Here is a 22,316-nt window from a genome sequence, read left to right as displayed (position 1 = left end):
GAAATGCCGACTGCAGACACTGGGTGCCTAAAATGTGAAATCTTTTCCATTCCTTGGCTCTGACATTTGAGTAATTCTCAAAGAAATTTTTCAGATCACAGAAAACAAGAGGGGGGGGGGGGCGGCGACAACCTGTGCTGCGCCAGTCGGGAGAAAGGACTTTTATTCATGGAGCATCTTATGGGACTTCCCAAAGGTGCCTCACACCCAAGGAATTAGTTTCCAGGTGTAGTCACTATTGTTACGTAGGTAAATGCTGCAGCCATATTGTGCACAGCAAGATCCCGCAAACAGCAAATTAGATGAGCAGGAAGAGAGGAGGGTAATGGGATTAGTTTGGGTTGCTCCAGCAACGAGCCGGCATAGACATCATGGACTGAACGGCCTCCTTCTGCGCTGTAAACCTCTACAGTGTGGTACAATTCCTACAAATGGTCACTTACAGCGTCAGACAGGACCTCGCTCTTCGCTGGAAGGATGTGAGCAATGCGAACGTGCGGCACCAGGTCGGAAACGATCTCGCGGAGCTGCGCGGAGTCCAAATCCCGCTTCTTCACCCCGCGTTTGTTGACGCTGTGGGCCGTCCCATTCAGCAAATTGGGCTCTGTGGCACGCAAGAGAGGAAAACAAAGCTTTTAGTTACGACACAGATTTTAATATGCCTTTGTAGTGAGTCTTTGCGCACCGAGCAAGCCTTGTCCAGCCAAGAGGGCAACTGAAGCCCTGCTGTTGGGCCTCGGCTGAGGCTGCTATACAAGGAGGTGTGCAAGCAGCACCGAGTGACCCATTCGAAGATTGTCTCTTCCCCTTTGGCATGCCTGGCTCGCACTTGGCATCGCTTTACAATCAAGCCTATCGTTGGGGAGGGTGGGGGCCAGAGTGACACAAACCCTAGACAGCGTGGATAGGCAGGGCCTATTTCCCTTAGCAGAGAGGTCAATAACAAGGGGGCATAGATTTAAAGTAATTGGTAGAAGGAAGGATTAGAGGGGAGTCAAGGAGAACATTTTTCACCCAGAGGGCGGTGGGGGTCTGGAACTCACTGCCTGAAAGGGTGGTAGAGGCAGAAACCCTCACTGCATTTAAAAAAGTACTTGGATATGCACTTGCAGTGCAGTAACCTACAAGGCTACGGACCAAGAGCTAGAAAGTGAGATTAGGCTGGATAGCTCTTTTCGGCCGGCAGTCTCGATGGGCCGAATGGCCTCCTCCTGCGCCGCAAGTTTTAATGATTCTACGATAAACCCACATCCCCATCACTCCAATGGAACAATGCACTGAATTTCTAGGCTTTGAAGATTTGTTGGGATGGAGGGGACAGCATTTAAGCAAACCAGGGAAACAAACCGCAGAAAGTCAGCGGGTGCATTAACACTCCCAACTATAGTCGAGTCAGATTATAGATCCCATTGCACTGGGAACTCCCAGCAACTGGGGGTTTCCAAACCTGAACTGCAGATCGTTTACCACGATGTAAATGCGATCTGAAGCAGTTTAGGCTCCAAGCTCTTCTTTCCTTTTGCACGCAACAGTGTAATGCAATGGTGCAATCAGCTGGTTGAGTTTCACAATGGGGAAGTTCATGGGCATTGGCGGAACCAATCTGAAATCAACTCTCCATACCTGCAGCAACCTTGACTCGCTCACTGCTCTGTGCACGCAGTGTAACTGCACCACGGAGTGGAGAAACTACCCAACGGGGTCAATTTCAGGAGGCCGCACTCCATCCAGAGTACGATTCTCGTGTTGAGCACAATCAGTCCTCCATTTGGTTTCTGCGCTCAACCATCACGCGCTAAATACACGCACAGCTTCTGTCCATGAACAGTTCGAGGGGGTCGGGAAGTCCGGGGGGGGGGGGGGGGGGGGGGCGGTTTCGGTTCAAGGTCCTCAATTCAATCTCGATGACTCTGCATGGTTTTCCAGTAGAGTTAAGCGGCTCCAGAACAGTGCAATGTTGCACCACCACCCCCGCGACTTTCTATTCCCTTGACAGAAGATCGACCATAAGAATGAGGAAGGCCATTCAGCCCATCTAAATTCATCCACCCAGAAAGATACTAAAGTTGCATCCAATTGGTTCTTCACGGCTCCAGGCAGAATTTCCTGATATTCGCCCTTAAGGAGTTCAAACCTGTGGCCTTTTGTCCTGCACATCCAATTTAAAGTAATATTCCTTTACATAATTAATTAAAGTTGTCTGCGGATTCATATGTAAGAAGTCACACAACACCAGGTTATAGTCCAAGAGTTTTATTTGAACTATAACCTGGTGTTGTGTGACTTCTTACATTTGTCCAGCACCGGCATCTCCACACCATGGCTGATTCATAGTCAGTGGGCGGAAAATTCAATCCCTGATTAACGACCAGAGTCACGGACTTTCAGTTTTCTTGGGGGAGGGGTAAACTAGAATGAGCGCCTCAAAACACTGGTACAAAAGAGAGAGTGGTGAGAACGTGGAACTCGCTACCACAGGGAGTGGCGAACAGGACAGATGCATTTAAGGGGAAGCTAGATGAACATACGAGGGAGAAAGGAATAGAGGGTTACGCTGTTAAGAGTTAGGCAAGGACGGGAGGAGGCTTGAGTGGAGCATAAACGCCAGCATGGACCTGTTGGGCCAAAAGGCCAGTTTCTGTGCTGTAAATTCTAGGTAAAAAAAATTCTAGAATCCAATGTAATAAGAATGGAATCAGTGATCGTAAACCGGTGATCCTGGCTACGCTGTTTATTGAAGTGCAGATCTGGAGATCCACTTACACTGCAGTTTGCTCTAATTAAACCTACGATAAGTAAATTCTACAATCCAAATCCAGAGCAGACAGTAAAATCAAAATGGGAGGTCTCTGCGGCCAAGGGCTTTTTGCAACACTTGTGTGTGTGTATATATGAAAAGGCGTGATAAATAATAATAAAAATAAATTCACATATATAAGCAAGCTCAGTATGTGCCCCTAAGCGTTAATTCAGATGTCGGCACTCCACAAATCAAAGCAATTATGATCACAGTGGGACAAGCGCCAGCAAGCAATGAATCTGGCTCCAAACTAGTCGACACATGCAATCATCCAGACTCAACTATTACTGGTCTTTAAGCAGCCGCCCACACCCATAATTATTGCACTACTTCAAACAAGCCTTCGATGTGAAGAGGGAGAGAGGGAAAAAAAAAAAAAACTTTGCATCAGCCCATATTCAACACTGTAAAAAAAGGTCACACGCACACAAGTCACTTTATGTTCAAGGTTGCCAATTTACAAGTGCGGGAGGTGGTCAGGAAGCACAGGATAAGGCGCTGTATGAAGCAGTGAATTTCCCTTCCTGAAGATGTGGCGTCAAGCTGAGCCGCTGTTGTGTGGGCTGCCCGGTGATACCTCACCCCTAAGTGGCTACACTTCATGTGTGAACTAGACACTGAATTCAAGCATAGGACAAACACAACAACTTGCATTTATACAGCGCCCATAATATGAGCAAACATCCCAAGCCGCTTCACAGGAGCGTAATCAGCCAAAAAATTGACAGCGAGCCACGCAAGGAGATATTGGGGCCGGTGATTAAAAGCTTGGTCGAAAAGGTAGGTTTTAAGGAGTGTCTTAAAGGAGGCGGAGAAGTTTAGGGAGGGAATTTCAGAGCTTAGGGCCTAGACGACTGAAGGCATGGCCGCCAATGGTGGGGGCAAAGGAAGTGGGGAATGACTGGTGTCTCAAAGCATGTATGGTCTCCTCCCCCCTCCAAAAAAGCTCCGCAGATTTATCTAGTAAGCGGCTAAGCTATATAAACTAGGACTGCTCCCAGTGTCAATTCCCAGTGTAGAGATCACATTCAGACAGGGATACTACAATAGCCCTTAGCCTCGCTGGGTTATGGGCAAATATTTTAGTAAAATAAAAAGATGCCAGATTGATTGCTAAACAGCCACCCCCCTGCACACACGGTGAAAACAGGATCGAGTTCTGGCTACAGTCTCAGCACGGAGGAACCGTCCACCGACACTCGCTGTCGAGCCGCGCACAATGAACGGGAGGGGTGGGGGGGGGGGGGGGGGGGGTCACTCAGGTAAGGCAGGGAGCCGGTGACTTGTGGAATTATACCCCAGGAAGCAGTCAATGGGCAGAAAATTACGGGCTGGCAAATGGGAGAAGCAGAAAACCCTGGCCATTGTGGTCACGGAAGGTGGGGCCCAAATTTGCGAGGGGTGCGGCGGGGGGAAAAGAAAAAAGAGAAACACACGCTAAAATAGTGGAGCAAAATAAAAGTACCATCTTAGTGCTCTGGCTGAAATATGAAACTTTCAGATAGGGGAATTGGGGCTGGAAGAGATTAGTTTCATGCCGAGCTATAGAAGTGTCTCAAAGCTGGTAGTTTTGGGAGGTTCCACGCCACATTTTCACAGCCAAGCTGTACCGAAACATTACGTTACCGCAAACGGCAGCAATGACGAGATTATGATGTACAGGCAGTAGCTCAAACTATTAAGACGATGATTAGGCCACAGCAGAGACCATCACCAGACAGTAAAAAGCAGCAGGACCCTAACTAGGTCAGAACACGGGAACTGGCAGGCGCCCCGGGACTGCAGGTCAGCGAGTCTCTGCTGCACTCGATACACCTGCGCATAACTCACCTTCATCCGACAGACGCTTTGCCAGCTGGTGTTCAGCCCATTTAATCACAGCCTTCAGGATATCGTGTTCACTTGCCTGCAAAGGGGGGTGGGGGGGGGGGGGAAAGAGGAGAGGCACCACGTCAGCATCAATATCACAGTTTTTCTCCACTGCTACATTTTTTCCACCCTCCTCTCCTGAAGGTGCCGACTCTCGCTGGGGTCAAAAACATTAATCATGCCGGATTTTGGTGCCCTCATATTCATAGCCAGCCAGGAAATAGTCATCTGTTGTCCTCTAGTACCACACCCAAACTTCACATGCCCCCAGATAGCAACGGCCAACAGGCCACGAGAACGGACATAACCGAACCCAATCTGGTCTTACCCCCTACCCCAAACGGATTATAATCAGTGGCAGAGGCTGGAACCGATTCCCTTCCTTAGTCCAGTGTTGCTCAGGCCAGTCATGGTGTCACTAGACACCTTTACTCTGGGAGGATTGGAATATAAGGGGGTAGAAGCTATGCTGCAGTTGTACAAAGCCCTGGTTAGACCCCACCTGGAGTACGGTGTTCAGTTCTGGGCACCACACCTTAGGAAACATATATTGGCATTGGAGGGAGTGCAGCGTAAGTTTACTGGAACGATACCTGGACTTCAGGGGATAAATTACAAGGAGAGATTACACAAACTAGGAATTTCGATTAAGGGATGACTTGATCAAAGTATTCAAGGTATTGAGGGGAACGATAGGGTAGATAAAAACTATTTCTGCTAGTTGAGGAATCTAGGACTAGGGGACATAGCCTAAAAATTAGCCAGGCCTTCCAGGAGTGAAGTTAGGAAACACTTCTACACGTGAAGGGTGGTAGAAGTTTGGAACTCTCTTCCGCAAACAGCAGTTGATGCTGGGTCCATTGTTCATTTGAAATCCGAGATTGATAGATTTCTGTTAACTAAAAAGGTATTACGGGGATATGGAGCAAAGGCGGGTAGATGGAGTTAGGTCACAGATCAGCCATGATCTCACTGAACGGTGGAACAGGCTCGAGGGGCTGAATGGCCTCCTCTTGCGCGGTATCATTCAAAGTTTCTATAATTTCACACCGATCAAGTCATTCAGTTCGGGATATTACAATTACCCTCAGCCGCGATGGGTTATGGAGGAGTTTTCTTTTAATAATTAAAAAAATGGTCGAATTCCCACATCTGATTGCTGCCCCCGCGACCCCTGCACACACATAGATGTCTGGTGAAAATAGGATAGAGATTGTGTTGTGCCGGAGGCTGTAAATAGAAAGCATATCCCACAGGCTCCTGGTTCTGTATGGCTTAGTACAAAAACATTTGAATCTGTCTCAGACAGCTAGAATTAAAACATACCCAACTAATGATATAGTTCCATCAATACAGCGCTTTATTAAAAAAAAATTATATTATAGAAATATTATAGTGTTTTACTCTCGAGCACCCTTTTGCTCAGAGTAAGGACACCGCGGAGGTAAATAGGCATGATTAGAGGGACAGGCTCAAAACACTTCAAAGAGAGGGGTTTTTTGAAGGAGGGGAGAAGGAGATAGCATGACAAACTGATCAAAAAATGCACAGCCCTCCTGATACATTCCTTACAAGCCTAGACAAGCCTTCTTCCAATAACCACCCCACCCCCCAACATACACCAAAAAAACCACAAGAAAAGACATTCTCACTTCAAAATTTTTTTGTTGAGTGCAGTTACTGCTCAACGTCGAATCTTGAAAAGGTAAAAAAAAAGGAAACTGACTCCACAACACCTAAAAGCACACAACAGCTGCAGCAACTCGCCAAGGTTTCTTCGGCAGCACCTCCCAAACCCGCGACCTCTTCCACCTAGAAGGACAAGGGCAGCAGGCGCATGGGAACACCGCCACCTCCAAGTTCCGCCCCTCCAAGTCACACACCATCCTGACTTGGAAATATATCGCCGATCCTTCATCGTCGCTGGGTCAAAATCCTGGAACTCCCTCCCTAACAGCACTGTGGGAGCACCTTCACCACACGGACTGCAGCGGTTCAAGGCGGCGGCTCACCACCACCTTCTCAAGGGGCAACTAGGGATGGGCAATAAATGCCGGTCTCGCCCAAATCCAGTGAATGAATTTTTTTTTTTTTTTTTTTAAATCTCGTTTAATGTCAGTACTTTTGACTTCCGAAAGCTCAGGGCCTCACTTAGCCAGTGGCAAAACCAAAGCAGATTCACTAGTGCCCAAAGCCAGGGAGAATGCTGAATATTCCGGCATGCCACAGAGACTCCGGCAAGTTTACTTTGGTATTGCCGGCAGCTTCGCGGGACCAGTGCGCTGGCGGGTGCGGCACTGGCGCAATATCAAAAGCAGCTGATGTCAATGCACATAGTGGAGTGGAGTGGAACAGAGTGAGCCACTTTTAAAACACAGACTTCAGGTGATCGGAAAGAATGGGCCCCAGTTTAGAAGATACTGGCTTCTGCCAACCAATACTTCAGCTTTTGCACCGTAGCATTTAAATACGCACCGGTGGCAAAAACAGGAAGGTAGATTATTATCTGAGCGGCAATAGATTGGGAGAAGGGGAAGTGCAACGAGACCTGGGTGTCCTTGTGCACCAGTCGCTGAAGGTAAACATGCAGGTGCAGCAGGCGGTTAAGAAGGCAAATGGTATGTTGGCCTTCGTAGCGAGAGGGTTCGAGTACAGGAACAAGGATGTCTTGCTGCAGTTGTACAGGGCCTTGGTGAGACCACAGCTTGAGTATTGTGTGCAGTTTTGGTCGCCTTATCTGAGGAAGGATGTTCTTGCCATGGAAGGAGTGCAGCGAAGATTCACCAGGCTGATACCTGGGATGGCAGGAATGACGTATGAAGAGAGATTGGGTCGATTGGGCTTGTATTTGCTAGAGTTTAGAAGAATGAGGATTTCTCATTGAAACTTATAAAATTCTAACAGGACTAGACAGACTAGATGCAGGAAGGATGTTCCCAATGGCGGGGGAGTCCAGAACCAGGGGTCACAGTCTAAGGATAAGGGGTAAGCCATTTAGGACTGAGATGAGGAGGAATTTCTTCACCCAGAGAGTGGTGAACCTGTGGAATTCTCTACCACACAAGGCAGTGGAGGCCAATTCATTAAATATATTCAAGAAGGAGTTAGATATATTTCTTAAGGCTAAAGGGATATGGGGAGAAAGCAGGGACAGGGTACCGAGTTTGGATGATCAGCCATGATCTCATTAAATGGCGGAACAGGCTTGAGGGGCCGAATGGCCTACTCCTGCTCCTACCTTCTACGTTTCTATGTTTTGTTGCACAACAGTTCATGCAGATCTATTTGTTCATTAAATAAAAGTATTAAAACTGGATAAAACTAAGTCAACTAGACTAGGCTCAAATATCATTACTATATACGTTACAGCTATTCGTGGAAAATACAGATATGATAAGCAATGTTCCCTTTAAGCTGCGTGACCGCGCGGCGCTCTGTAGCTCTCGCTCAGCCAGTGAGGCGGCTTTTAAGTAGAAAAACCGCGCATGCGCGGAATTTTCAATGGCCCCCCAGCCCGTTAATTGGGCCGCGCAACCCAAAAGAATTAAAGGGAACATTGATCATAAGCCTCCAATAATAATACTGTAACATTGTTAAACTAAGCTGGATTGGTTAGCGCATTCTGATTCGTGTATATGCTTTGTTGGAAGAAGTCAGTGCTGAATACAATTAACTATTCGAGACAATACCCGTTAAACACAACATTCAGTTCCAATGAAGGGATCTATCCGAAATGTTCACTTTCAGATGCTGGCTGACTTGCAGTTCAGTTCCAGCACTTTTGGTTCACATTTAAAATGCAGTTATTCTGACAGGGAGCAGAAGAAAATGTACTTGTCCGCACAGCCGTCTTTAAAAGCTTCATGCACACAGCCCCAGTTACTGGTCAGCCGTGGCTCAGTGGGTAGCACTCTCTCTCTCTCTCTCTCGCGCACCTCAGTCAGAAGGTCGTGGGTTCAAGTCCCACTCCAGAGACACGAGCGCAAAATCCAGGCCGACACTCCCAGTGCAGTACCGAGGGAGTGCCGCACTGTCGGAGGTGCAGTCTTTCAGAGGAGAGGTTGAACCGACTCCCTGTCTGTCGTCCTCAGGTGGACTATGCAGAATGCAGGGGAGCTTTCCTGGCCAATATTTATTCCTCAACCAACACCTAAAAACAGATTAGCTGGTCATTTATCTCATTTCTGTTTGTGGGAGCTTGCGGTGCGCAAATTGGCTGCTGCATTCCCTACGTTACAACAGTGACTACACTTCAAAAAGTACTTCATTGGCTGTAAAGCGCTTTGGGACGAACTGAGGTCGTGAAAGGCGCTATAGAAATGCAAGAAACATACAAGATTCTGAGGGGGTTGAACAGGGTAGATGCTGAGAGGATGTTTCCCCTCGTGGGGGAATCTAGAACGAGGGGGCATAGTCTCAGAATAAGAGGGCGCCCATTTAAGACGGAGATGAGGAGGAATTTCTTCTTTCAGAGGGTCGTGAATCTTTGGAATTCTCTACCCCAGAGAGCTGTGGAGGCGGAGTCAGTGAACATATTCAAGGCGGAGATAGGCAGATTTTTGAGCAACAGGGGAGTCAAGAGTCGCCTTATCTGAGGAAGGATGTTCTTGCCATGGAGGGAGTGCAGCGAAGATTCACCAGACTGATACCTGGGATGGCAGGAATGACGTATGAAGAGAGATTGGGTCGAATGGGCTTATACTCGCTGGAGTTTAGAAGAATGAGAGGGGATCTCATTGAAACTTATAAAATTCTAACAGGACTAGACAGACTAGATGCAGGAAGGATGTTCCCAATGGTCGGGGAGTCCAGAATCAGGGGTCACAGTCTAAGGATAAGGGGTAAGCCATTTAGGACAGAGATGAGGAGGAATTTCTTCACCCAGAGAGTGGTGAACCTGTGGAATTCTCTACCACAGAAGGCAGTTCAAGAAGGAGTTAGATATATTTCTTAAGGCTAAGGGGATCAAGGGATATGGGGAGAAAGCAGGGACAGGGTACTGAATTTGGATGATCAGCCATGATCTCATTAAATGGCGGAGCAGGCTTGAGGGGCCGAATGGCCTACTCCTGCTCCTATCTTCTATGTTATGTTTTTTGTTCAGAGGCCTAAAGCGAGGACTGGAATCAGAGCCCTGCAAATTGTTTTCCTTTCTTTAAGATTAAAAGTGACAATGCCATTAAAAAAAAGACAAATGCAACTTTTGGGTGCACAGGGTGATTCCAGGTACCAGGCAGACCGACGTTCTCTATAAGCCGCGCAGCTCTCTGTTGGCCCCACACAGCCCGGGACCGGCTTTTGCAATGTTGAAGTTCGCCCATGCGCAGTATTTTGAATGGGCTGTGCACCCAAACAAAATTACGGGGAACATGGAGGCAGATCCAAACGCACTGGGAGTGGGAATGCCAAGCACAGAGATACCGACATCTCCCTTGCCATTTGCAGTTCATTAATACCAGAATCGGAAGTGATAGGGAAGAAAAAAAAAAAAAGAGACCTGTGTTTGTACACCTCATCATGCCTCTACGAACATCTTACAAGCGCTTCCTATACAACGAATTGCTTTTTATTTTTAAATTCATTTTCGGGATGTGGCCATCACTGGCAAGGCCGGCATTTACTGCCCATCCCTAGAACCGAGTGGCTTGCTAGGCCATTTCAGAGGGCAGTTAAGAGTCAGCCACGATGGCGCGGGCCTGGAGTCACGTATAGGCCCGGACCGGCAGGTTTCCTTCCAGAATTAGCGACCCAGTTGGGTTTTTACGGCAATCCGACAGCTTCATGGTCACTTTTACTGATACCAGCTTTTAAAAAAAAAAAAAAAAAAATCTCCAGATTTTAAAGCTGAATTAAACTGCCATGGAGGGATGTGAACTCACATTCTCTGGACCTCTGAACTAATAGTGCAGTAACATCACCGCTACACTACCGTGCCCACTTTAGAGTGACATGTAGGCAAGCACAGTAGCCAGTTTATTACAGCAAAGAAAAAACGATCAGTTAATTTGTTCTCAGTGGTGCTGGTTGAGGAAGGAATGCTTGCCGGGTTGAGAAATTCCCTGCTCTTCTTTAACTAGTGCAATGGGTTCCCCATCAGAATAGGCAGTCGGGTTTGGTGCTGGTTTAATGTCCTCACTGAAGGGCAGTGGCTTCAAGGTGAAGCATTCCCCCAGTATTGCAATGGCGTGCCAGCTTACATTCTGTGCTCAAGTCCTGGAGCGAAGCCATTACTTTCTGGCACAGCGCTCGCACTGCAGCGTCCAGCAGATGCATTAAATTTAACAAAATATGTTAGGAGCTTAAGTCATCTCAAGAGTAAAACAGAGCAACGGGGCTGCAGTTTGCAGACCTGCTGGGTCTCTGCCTTCCATTCGAGGCCTGCCAGGCTACATAATGTTGACCAAGTTAGGACTAGACGCCATTCAGCCCACAACCTTCGGATTCGGGGGTGGTGGGGGCGGGGGGTGACTAACACTCAACTCCATCCAACAGTAATTAACGGCAGATTCCCACTTGGGATTCCATTTTGAACTCCAGCGTCGTCACTGGGAGTAATTAGCAAATCAGCACTAAAATTCTGGAAAGAATTCCACTCGCATCATGACATTTCGAAAATCATCGGTTAGGCCTCAGCTGGAGTACTGTGTCCAATTCTGGGCACCGCACTTTAGGAAGATACAGTCGGGCCTTGGGGAGGATGCGGAGGAGATTTACTAGAATGGAACCAGGGATGAAAGACTGCAGTTGTGCGGCGAGACCGGAGAAGTTGGGATTGTTCTCCTTAAGAGCAGAGAAGGTCAAGGGGAAATTTGATAGAGGTGTTCAAAATGATGAGGGGTTTTGATAGGAGTAAGTAGAGAGAAACGATTTCCATTGGCTGGGGGGGGTCGGTAACCAGAGGACACAAATTTAAAGTCATTTGGCAAAAGAACCAGAGGGGAGATGAGGAGATTATTTTTTACTCAGCATGCTGTTGTGATCTGGAACGCACTGCCTGAAAGGGCGGTGGAAACAGATTCAGTAGCAACTTTCAAAAGGGAACTGGATAAATACCTGAAGGGGAGAAATTTGCAGGGCTGCGGGGAAAGAGCAGGGGGGAGTGGGACTAATCGGAGAGCTCTTTCAAAGAGCCGGCACAGGCACGATGGGCCGAATGGCCTCCTTCTGTGCTGTACGATTTTATGATTTCAATGTCATTTGATTCTCTCTACTGCTGCCACCACCAGAGACGGGCCAGTAAAGATCAGCGCTTCGTCCTTGTGTGATACACATCAAAACTCGCCCACCAGACACAGCCCAAGGACAAAAATCAAGACTTTTTTTCCACAATTCAACACAGGACAAAATTGCGCAGGCCCTCCATCATAAGGTCAGAAGTGGGGATGTTTGCTGATGATTGCACACTGTTCAGCACCATTCGAGACTCGTCAGATACTGACGCAGTCCGTGTCCATATGCAGCAAGACCTGGACAACATTCAGACTTGGGCTGACAAGTGGCAAGTAACATTCGCACCACACAAGTGCCAGGCAATGACCATCTCCAACAAGCGAGACTCTAACCATCTCCCCATGACATTCAATGGCATTACCATCGCAGAATCCCCCACGATCAACATCCTGGGGGTTACCATTGATCAGAAACTGAACTGGACCAGCCATATAAATACTGTGGCTACAAGAGCAGGCCAGAGGCTGGGAATTCTGCAGCGAGTGTCTCACCTCCTGACTCCCCAAAGCCTTTCCACCATCTACAAGGCACAGGTCAGGAGTGTGATGGAATACTCTCCACTTGCCTGGATGAGTGCAGCTCCAACAACACACAAGAAGCTCGACACCATCCAGGACAAAGCAGCCCGCTTGATTGGCACTCCATCCACCACCTTCAACATTCACTCCCTCCACCACCAGCGCACCGTGGCTGCAGTGTGTACCATCTACAAGATGCACTGCAGTAACTCGTCAAAGCTCCTTCAACAGCACCTTCTAAACCCGCGACCTCTACCACTCAGAAGGACAAGGGCAGCAGACGCATGGGAACATCACCACCTACAAGTTCCCCTCCAAGCTACACATCATCCTGACTTGGACCTGTATCGCCGTTCCTTCACTGTCGCTGGGCCAAAATCCTGGAACTCCCTTCCTAACAGCATTGTGGGTGTAACTACACCATATGGACTGCAGCGGTTCAAGAAGGCGGCTCACCACCATCTTCTCAAGGGCAATTAGGGATGGGCACTAAATGCAGGCCTAGCCAGCGACGCCCACATCCCATCAATGAATAAAAAAAAAAGGCCCGCTATTCCTCTAAAAACTGGAGGTGCCAGAAGAAAACCTAAGCTTACGAGCCGCAGACAGAGTTGCTACCTGCAGGTAATCGGACTGGATGGCTGCCATCAGGTGCTCCTTGCTGAGCTCGAAGAGAATGTCGGAAGCGATGACGTTACTGAACTCCTCACAGAGGAAATGCAGCATCTGACGATGGACCCATTTGGAGCCGTACGGTTGGGAGCTCCACTTCAGGATAGCAACTAGAGTGTCCAGCGTGACACTCTCGACAATCAGGTCTTCACAGCCTGCGCAGAAAGGGAAACGGAATTAGAATAAAAGAACAGCAAGAGGCTTAGTGCTAAAAAGCCAGCCTTTTGTGATCACTCTCAAACCATATCCCCTAATCCCTTCTCTAGCCACAAACACCACCATTTGCCTCTTGAATCCATTTATGTTCATGTCAGTGACCCTCCCAGTTAATTTATTTGACAACTCATTCCGCCTTTATTAAAGTGTTTGGCTGGCTTTATAGAATTTTACAGCGTTCACCCATCGCCCCTGTGCCAGTCTTCGAGATATCCACTCAAGTCCCATTCCCCTGCCTCTTCCCACACATACTAGCGCTTCATTAATGCCTTCCTTTTGGTTTCTTGCTTAAATAATGACCAGCTCTTCTCTTCACGGCCATGTTACCAGACTGATTCCTTCTCTTGCCCTTTGAGAAAGTAGTGGCGTGTGCTGGAGTTGTGTCCCACAGTGACCAATAAACCGCCAATAGCCATTCTTCATGTACGAGCATTAAGCTATTCAACCACTTGGGGCATCACAACTGAACCAGATTCTGTCTGAAACACAGAAAACTAGGAGCAGGAGTCCATTCGGCCCTTCAAGCCTGTTCCGCCATTCAATATGATCATGGGTGATCCTCTATCTCCCCATACCCCTTGAAGCCTTTTGTGTCTAGAACTCTACCCACCTCCTTCTTGAATATATTCAGTGACTTGCCCTCCACAGCCTTCTGTGGTAGAGAATTCCACAGGTTCACCACCCTCTGAGTGAAGGTCCAGAACAATGGGGCAGAACCTTAAAATTAGAGCCAGGCCGTTCAAGGGGTGATGCCAGGAAGCACTTCTTCACACAAAGGGTAGTGGAAATCTGGAACTCTTTCCCCCCCCCCCCCCCCCCAAAAAAAAAGCTGCCGAGGCTGGGGGTCAATTGAAAAGGTCAATACCGACTATGATAGATTTTTGTTAGGCAATGACGTTAAGGGTTACGGAACCAAGGCGGGTAGGTGGAGTTAAGACACAGATCAGCCACGATCTCACTGAATGGCGGTACAGGCTCAGAAACATAGGAGCAGGAGTCGGCCATTCGGCCCTTCGAGCCTGCTCCGCCATTCAATATGATCATGGCTGATCCTCTATCTCAATACCATATTCCCACTCTCTCCCCATACCCCTTGATGCCTTTTGTGTCTAGAAATCTATCTATCGCCTTCTTAAATATATTCAGTGACTTGGCCTCCACAGCCTTCTGTGGTAGAGAATTCCACAGGTTCACCACCCTCTGAGTGAAGAAATTTCTCCTCATCTCAGTCCTAAATGCCCTACCCCGTATCCTGAGACTGTGACCCCTCGTTCTAGACCCCCCAGCCAGGGGAAACATCCTCCCTGCATCCAGTCTCTCTAGCCCTGTCGGAATTTTATACGTTTCAATGAGATCCCCTCTCATTCTTCTAAACTCTAGTGAATACAGGCCTAGTCGACCCAATCTCTCCTCATACGACAGTCCTGCCATCCCAGGAATCAGTCTGGTGAACCTTCGCTGCACTCCCTCTATGGCAAGTATATCCTTCCTTAGGTAAGGAGACCAAAACTGCACACAGTACTCCAGGTGTGGTCTCACCAAGGCCCTGTATAACTGTAGTAAGACATCCTTGCTCCTGTACTCAAATCCTCTTGCAATGAAGGCCATTTGCCTTCCTAACTGCTTGCTGCACCTGCGTGTTTGCTTTCAGTGACTGGTGTACAAGGACACCCAGGTCCCTCTGTACATCAACATTTCCCAATCTATCACCATTTAAATAATACTCTGCCTTTGTTTTTCCTATCGAAGTCTGTCTGCCTGTACACACACACACTATATACCAAGGAGGATCTCAGATCACAAGATACTTATGAATGAGGAAGACCATTCGGCCCATCTTAATTCATCCAACTACTCTCCCCCTATTGTTTCTTTAATTAATTCTAGGGTTTTCGCCTCCGCGACTTGTCCTAAAGGTCCATTCCAAGTGAAGAACACCGCGCCCCCCCCCCCCCCCAAATAGCAATCCGAAAGTTACCTTTTTGAGCCTGTGCCCCCCCCCCCGCACCCTCCCCCGCCATTGTTTATTTTAAAGTAGTATTCGGAATTAACCTTTTCCATACATGCCGGTTACTATTCGATATACCTCTACAGGACCAGCTCTCAGACACTGCCTTTCCAGGTTAAATAGCTCAAGTCTCTCTTGTCTTCCCTCACACCTCAAGACACTAGGGATCAATCTCATGGCTCTGCTGCTCTGCACTTGAAATGTCTCCCTTGTTTCTCAGTGGCCGGAACTGGACACAGTACTCGATCTGCATGTCTGACCAGAGCACAGTTTGATCGTAACTTCCTCTAATTTGTAACTACTGTTCTGGCAACGTAATAGAACATTCTATTGGCTTATATCGACGAGTGCAGCTCTACATCGACTGGACGAAAGTCGAGTTTCAACCGCATCCTTAGCTATTCCAATACCATTCGTCACACTGATTGTATCTGCAAAAAGAATGCATCAAAATGTTTTTATGCTGCAGCAAACATTGCATCTACTGAATCGCTTTGCCGCAGAGGTCACCACGCTGGTTCTGAAGTAGGGCTTCCAGGTTAGTCCATTCCAAGAACAGAGTACAGGTGGAAAATGCTCAACAAGCCGATTCATTTCCTGATAACGCAAGGTTAATGGCAACCCATCGCAGAAGATACACTGGGCGACAACTTGCACCTTTAACGTGCGAGAACATCCCAAGGCCTTTCACAGCAGCGTAATCAGACAGAAATGGACAACGAGCCGCATAAGGAGAGATTAGGGCGGGTAATTAAAAGCTTGATCAAAGAGGTAGGTTTTAAGGGGTGTCTTAAAGGGAGAGGGGGAGAATTCCAGAGTTTAGGACCTCGGCAGCTCAAGGCACAGCCGCCAATGGTGGGGTGAAGGAAATCGGGGAAGCGCAAGGGGCCAGAAGTGGAGGAACACTGGAGTTCTCGGAGGGTTGTAGGAGGTTCGAGAGATTGGGAGAGGAGAGGCCACGGATGTTGGATACTGTCAAAGCATCCTAGTCACATCCAAGAACCGCTCATGACACAGGTTTGATAAAGATTGCAGCGGCTAATCCCAAGGCTTCAAGACACAAGAAATCACATAAAAGTGAATATATATATATATATATATATATATCATACAGCACAGAAGGCCATTCGGCCCATCGTGCCGGCTCTTTGAAAGAGCTCTCCAATTAGTCCCCCCCACCCTTTCCCCAGAGCCCTGCAGATTTTTCATTTTCAAGTATTTATCAATTCCCTTTTGAAAGTTATTATTAAATCTGCTTCCACCGCCCTTTCAGGCAGCACGTTGCAGATCATCACAATTCACTGGGTAATTTTTTGCCCCCCTCCTGTCGCCACTGGTTCTATTGCCGATTATCTTCAATCCGTGCCCTCTGGTCACTGACCCTTCTGCCAATGGAAACAGTTTCTCCTTATTTACAGTATCAAAACCCTTCAAGATTTTGAACACCTTTATCAAATCTCCCCATAACCGTCTCTGCTCGAAGGAGAACAGCCCTAGCTCCGCCACATAACTGAAGTCTTTCATTCCCGCTAGCATTCTAGTAAATTTTTTCTGCATCCTCTCGAAGGTGTTGATATCCTTCCTGAGCTGCGGTGCTCAGAAGTGGCCACAACACACCAGCTGGGGCCTAACCAGTGTTTTGTAAAGGTTTAGCAGAACTTCCTAGTTTTTGCACTATGCCTCTATTTATAAAGCCATGGATCCCGTACACCTTCTTAAACAGCCTGCCTAACTTGACCTGCCACCTTCAGAGACTTGTGTCCGTACACCCCCCCCATTATTGAGGAGATTTTCTCCTGAGCAATCCCGCCCCTTCCCAGAGCACCAACACTCGCTCCTTACCTTGTGCCAGCATGTCAAACTCGATGAAGAGTGCGATATGAAACAGCTCCATGGCGTTTTCCAGTCGGGTCTCGCTGTCCTTCCCAGTTTCATCCTGCACTTCTCTTAAGCTCCCTGTCGATGGGCTGAAAGGCAGCACCAAGTCCAGGTCCACCAGGTCTGTGTACATGCAGTGCAAAATGACTTGTGCGTATTTCTTTGGAATGATTGCTTCGTTCAGCACGATCCTAGCTGGGGTCTGCAAGGTCCGGTCTGTGGTCTCTTCGCCAGTGCGTATCCGCTTCTGGAGGAGGTTCCGGAAGAACGGCGAGCGGGCGCACAGGATGGCCTTGTGACAGCGGAACTCCCCCTCCAGGCAGCCCCCTTCGAAGCCGTCGGAGACGTCGGGGTTGGAGGTAAAACTGAGGACTGCGTCGTAGTAGCAGCAGCTCTCCAGCAGGCCGTAGATGTCGAAGTGAAGGGCATTGGGCATCCCGAACTCCTCGCTGAGGCGGACCAGGACATCAACGTTCTTGATCTGGGAATCTCGCACGCCAAATTCTCCGCTGTACAAGTAGTGCAAAAGGGACGAGAGTATCGGCATGTCTATGCCCACTGTGCTGATGTCCATGACTAACTCGGCGCGTTCCAGGTTAGACAAGAGGAGGCTTTTGAAGAAAGGACACCGGGCGGCCAGTATGGCGCGGTGGACGGGGAAGCACGTACCTTGGAATACCAGGTCCACGTCCGTACAGTACTTGAACTGGTAGAGCTTGGCCAGATCTTCATTTAAGCGGCTGGCCTCTGGCCGGGCGAGGCACGCCTGAATCGCCAACTCCTTCACGGCCAGCGCGGCTTCATACTGCTTCACCAGCAGGCCCACGTCGCGCACGTCCCAGCTGCACAGGAGCTCGCGCATGTGCTTGGCATGGTCGGCTGACTTGGCCGATTTCCGGCGCCGGAACAGCTTCTTCTTCAGCAAGGCGAGGTTCGAGCTCTTCTTCTTCTCGCGCTTGTCCTGGCCGAGCCCGGAGATGCAGAACTTGCCCTCCAGCTGACACCCGAACTGAGCGTGCGAAGGAGATTCTGTCCAAGGAGTAAATGAATCACAGGTTAGATTGGCTGCCACAAGCGTTAAGCGAATCGAGGTTTTTTTTTTTTGTTTTTTTTTTTGAGATCATGGAGTTGAGGAATGTCAGTGCTGGGGAATGGAACATTTTTTTTTAAACAATCAAAACATGTATTTAGAGCATCATATAAATAGGAGGAGGCCATTCAGCCCCTCGAGCCAGTTCCACTATTCAATGAGATCATGGCTGATCTGTATCCCAACTCCATCTCCTTTTCGAATTATGCTAGCCAAGGATATATCTACCTCCAATTTAAAATGATTAATTGAACTAGCATCATAGAAAGGTAGAAGATAGGAGCAGGAGTAGGCCATTCGGCCCCTCGAGCCTGCTCCGCCATTCAATGAGATCATGGCTGATCATCCAAACTCAGTACCCTGTCCCTGCTTTCTCCCCATATCCCTTGATCCCTTTAGCCTTAAGAAATATATCCAACTCCTTCTTGAATATATTTAATGAATTGGCCTCAACTGCCTTCTGTGGTAGAGAATTCCACAGGTTCACCACTCTCTGGGTGAAGAAATTCCTCCTCCTCTTCAGTCCTAAATGGCTTACCCCTTATCCTTAGACTGTGACCCCTGGTTCTGGACTCCCCTGCCATCGGGAACATCCTTCCTGCATCTAGTCTGTTCAGTACTGTCAGAATTTTATAAGTTTCAATGAGATCCCCTCTCATTCTTCTAAACTCCAGCGAGTAGAAGCCCCTGCTGTTTGTGGAAGAGTCCCACTCTTCCACCACCCTTTGCGTGAAGACTTCTCTCCTGAATGGCCTGGCTCTGATTTTACGGTTATGTCCCCTTGCCCTCGACTCCCCCACCAGCGGAAAAAGTTTCTCTCTATCAATTCCTCTCAAAGTCCTAAAAACCTCCATCAAATCACCACTTAACCTTCTGTACTCTGGGGCACAGTTTATGCAATCGCTCCTCATAATTTAACCCTGGGTGCCCTGCAAACATTCTGGGGAGTCTACGCGGCACCAAAGGAGGTCCAGTCAAATGCACCGCAAAGTGCGTTCATTTGCAAACTTGGGTGAACAGCAAAAACCGAGTCGCTGAATAAATAAAATCCGCTGCCCACCAAGATCGTGATTTCTGTCAGCCGTGACTCAGTGGGTGGCACTCCCGCCCGAGTCAAAAGCCCCACTCCAGAGACCTGAGCACAAAAATCTAGGCAGTGCAGTGCTGAGGGAGTGCCGCACTGTCAGAGGTGCCGTCTTTCATGAGAGACATTAAACCGAGGCCCCCGTCTGCCCCCTCAGGTGGACGTAAAAGATCCCATGACACTTGACATGAATCAGTCATTCATGAAAGAAAGACTTATGAAATAATACTGAGCAGCCTACGGGTGGCGCTGCCCAGGGAGAGTATAAATACTCGGGCACGGGCCCAGCTTGCGCAGGACATTCTTAACAGGAACTAGTGAAGGACACAACTAGACCGCTATGTTGTAAAACAGTTGATTAAAGCTTTGTTTAACGCTTAGGCCTAGTAGTTTTCTTGCATCAACACTATTTCAAGGAAGAGCAGGGGAGTTATCTCTGATGTTCTGGTTAATATTTATCTCAGTTAACATCACTAACACAGATTATCTGGTCATTATCACATTGCAGTTTATGGGAGCTTGCTGTGCGCAAATTGCCTGCTGCGTTTCCTACATTACAACAGTGACTACACTTCGAAAGTACTTCATTGGCTGTAAAGCGCTTTGGGACATCCGGAGGCCATGAAAGGCGCTGGAGAAATGCAAGTCTTTCTTTATTATTCACCCCACCAGCCTCCACATTCAACGGATCATCCTCCGCCATTTCCACCACCTCCAGCATGATCCCACCACCAAATGCATCTTCCCCTCACCTCCCCTTTCAGCATTCTGTAGGGACCGCTCCCTCCGCGACACCCTAGTCCACTCCTCTACCACCCCCAGCACCCCTTCCCCTTCACCTGGCACCTTCCCGTGCAAGCGCAGGAGATGCAACACCTGCCCTTATACCTCCCCCCTTCCCATTGTCCAGGGCCCCAAACACCCCTTCCAGGTGAAACAGTGATTTACTTGTACTTCTTGCAATCTAGTATACTGTATTCGCTGCCCACGATGTGGTTTCCTCTACATTGGGGAGACCAAACGCAGATGGGGTGACTGCTTTGCGGAACACCTCCGTTCACTTTCATTCACCGCCCCATTCCCACTCAGACCTCACCGTTCTCGGCCTCTTGCCTTGTTCCACGGAAGCTCAGCGTGAGCTCGAGGAACAGCACCTCATCTTTCGATTAGGCACTCTACAGCCCTCTGGACTCAACATAGAGTTCAACAATTTCAGATCATAACCTCGGCCCCATCACACATACTTCCCTTTTTTTTTTTTAAATCCACACTTTCGTCTGAGCTTTTTTTCTTCCCTCCCACATGGCAGTTGTCCTTCATTCTGCCGGGGCCATTCACACTTCATCTAGAGCCATCCTGTGTTCCTTGAATATCTCTTAATGTCTCTCACTCTCTCCTGCTTTCTATCCAATTCCAATTTCCAATTCAAATGCTTTATTGGCATGAAAGTTTACAGAGAACCATATTGCCAAAGCTTACATAGCAAAAAGGTACAGTTTTCCAACATTCTGTAGGTGTCAATCGATTTGACATTTGTTGGGTACATACAATATTACTTTTAAACAATATTACTTTTAAACAGTCTTTGTACTTCATTTGGTACGTTCAATATTAATTTTAAACAGTCTTAATTTTAAACAGTCCTCAGGTTGTGACATGTTGTTACATATTTGGCCCCAAGGTATGGTCTGTCTCCTTCTCCTAGGACTAATCTCAATTTTGACAGGTCATCCAATTCCTTGAAATCTGGGGTTGTTTGGCTTAGCTTGTTGAATAATATGTTTCTTGATGTGTTGAATTTTTCGCATTTTAGGAGGAAATGCATCTCTGTTTCAACCTCGCCGGCCAGACATTGATCGCATATTCTATTCTCTCTAGGCTGCCAGGATTTCTTGTATCTGCCTTTTTCAATTTCCAGTTGGTGGTCGCTTAGTCTGTACCTGGTGAGGGTCTGTCTCTGTTTTCTGTCTCTGATGGTCGTGAGGTAGTCTGCCAGTTTATATTCTCTTTTTAGGGCCCGGTAACATTCTAATCTGCTTTGGCTTTCGGTTATTTTGTTCCAATGTTCCAGGTAGGTTTCTTTGCATTTTTTAATGATTTGGTTCACTCGGATTGGTGTTTGGACGGCTGTGTTGGTCTGGGGCTGGTCAGGGTCCGGCTGAGTACTTAGTTTCAGTAGCAGCTGACTCAGGGGACTCTTTTCTGGGTTTAGCTCTTGGGTCTGAAAGGCTTTGAAATGAAGGGTGTCTGGGGAGCTAGATTTGAGGTGATTTAGGAAGTTTAGTGCTCGTTTTTGGATGTTTATTATCAGTGGGTATCTGCCTAGTTCGGCTCTGCATGCATTTGTTGGCGTTTTTCTTTGGGTGCGAAGGATGCTTCGGCAGAATTCTGCATGTAGGGCTTCTATTGTGTGTTTTTCCCATTTAGTGTAGCTTTGGTGATTTAGCGGGCCCCATACTTCACTACCGTACAGTGCAATGGGCAGGATTATGCTGTCAAATATTTTGAGCCAGATTTTGACTGGGATTTGGATGTTGTAGAATTTTCTTTTTATTGCATATAGGGCTCTTCGTGCTTTTTCTTTTAGTGCATTCACTGCTATGCTGAAGCTCCCTGATGCTGTAATAGTTAGACCAAGGTAGGTGTAGCTCATAGTGTGTCCTATAGTGGTATCACTGAGGGTAAACTGGTATTTGTTTTCCTGACATCTGGGCCTTTTTTGAAAAATCATGATGTTGGTTTTCTTTAGATTTACTGTTAGAGCCCAATTTTGGCAGTATTTGTCGAGTAGGTCTAGTTGTTGCTGTAATCCCTGTTCTGTGGGAGACAGCAGAACCAGGTCGTCCGCATAGAACAGGGATTTCACTTCTCCATCCAGGAGACGGAGACCTGGTGACTCGCTTTGCTCCAGCATGTCTGCTAATTCATTTATGTATATGTTGAACAGGGTC

The 22,316-nt window shown here is 47.8% G+C and overlaps 1 protein-coding gene across 1 annotated transcript; it reads right to left on the bottom strand.

Annotated features, from left to right (window-relative positions):
* Nucleotides 1-410: 410 nt before the first annotated feature.
* LOC147113135 (BTB/POZ domain-containing protein 7-like) lies at nt 411-18,184 on the bottom strand. Its single transcript, XM_085998033.1, has 4 exons — nt 17,156-18,184; nt 13,036-13,244; nt 4,631-4,706; nt 411-604 (listed from the first exon to the last, which is right to left on the bottom strand). The coding sequence occupies exons 1-4, from the start codon at nt 18,051-18,053 to the stop codon at nt 426-428; spliced, it is 1,362 nt and encodes a 453-aa protein (XP_085854159.1). The 5' UTR covers nt 18,054-18,184; the 3' UTR covers nt 411-425.
* Between the last annotated feature and the right edge of the window lie 4,132 nt (nt 18,185-22,316).

The sequence above is a fragment of the Somniosus microcephalus genome, chromosome 9, assembly GCF_052327205.1.
Source record: "Somniosus microcephalus isolate GS21.2 chromosome 9, FLI_Smic_1.0, whole genome shotgun sequence".
In the NCBI taxonomy this organism is placed as follows: domain Eukaryota; kingdom Metazoa; phylum Chordata; class Chondrichthyes; order Squaliformes; family Somniosidae; genus Somniosus; species Somniosus microcephalus.
This window is presented reverse-complemented; position numbering and strand designations above follow the sequence as displayed.

Excerpts from the sequence above, each read along its gene's own strand:
- LOC147113135 (XM_085998033.1), bottom strand. The coding sequence starts at position 18,053 with ATGCGCGAGCTCCTGTGCAGCTGGGACGTGCGCGACGTGGGCCTGCTG. Across the intron at positions 13,245-17,155 it reads GTTTGACATGCTGGCACAAG|GCTGTGAAGACCTGATTGTC; the intron begins GTAAGGAGCGAG and ends CTTTCTGCGCAG. Across the intron at positions 605-4,630 it reads AAAGCGTCTGTCGGATGAAG|AGCCCAATTTGCTGAATGGG; the intron begins GTGAGTTATGCG and ends TGCGTGCCACAG.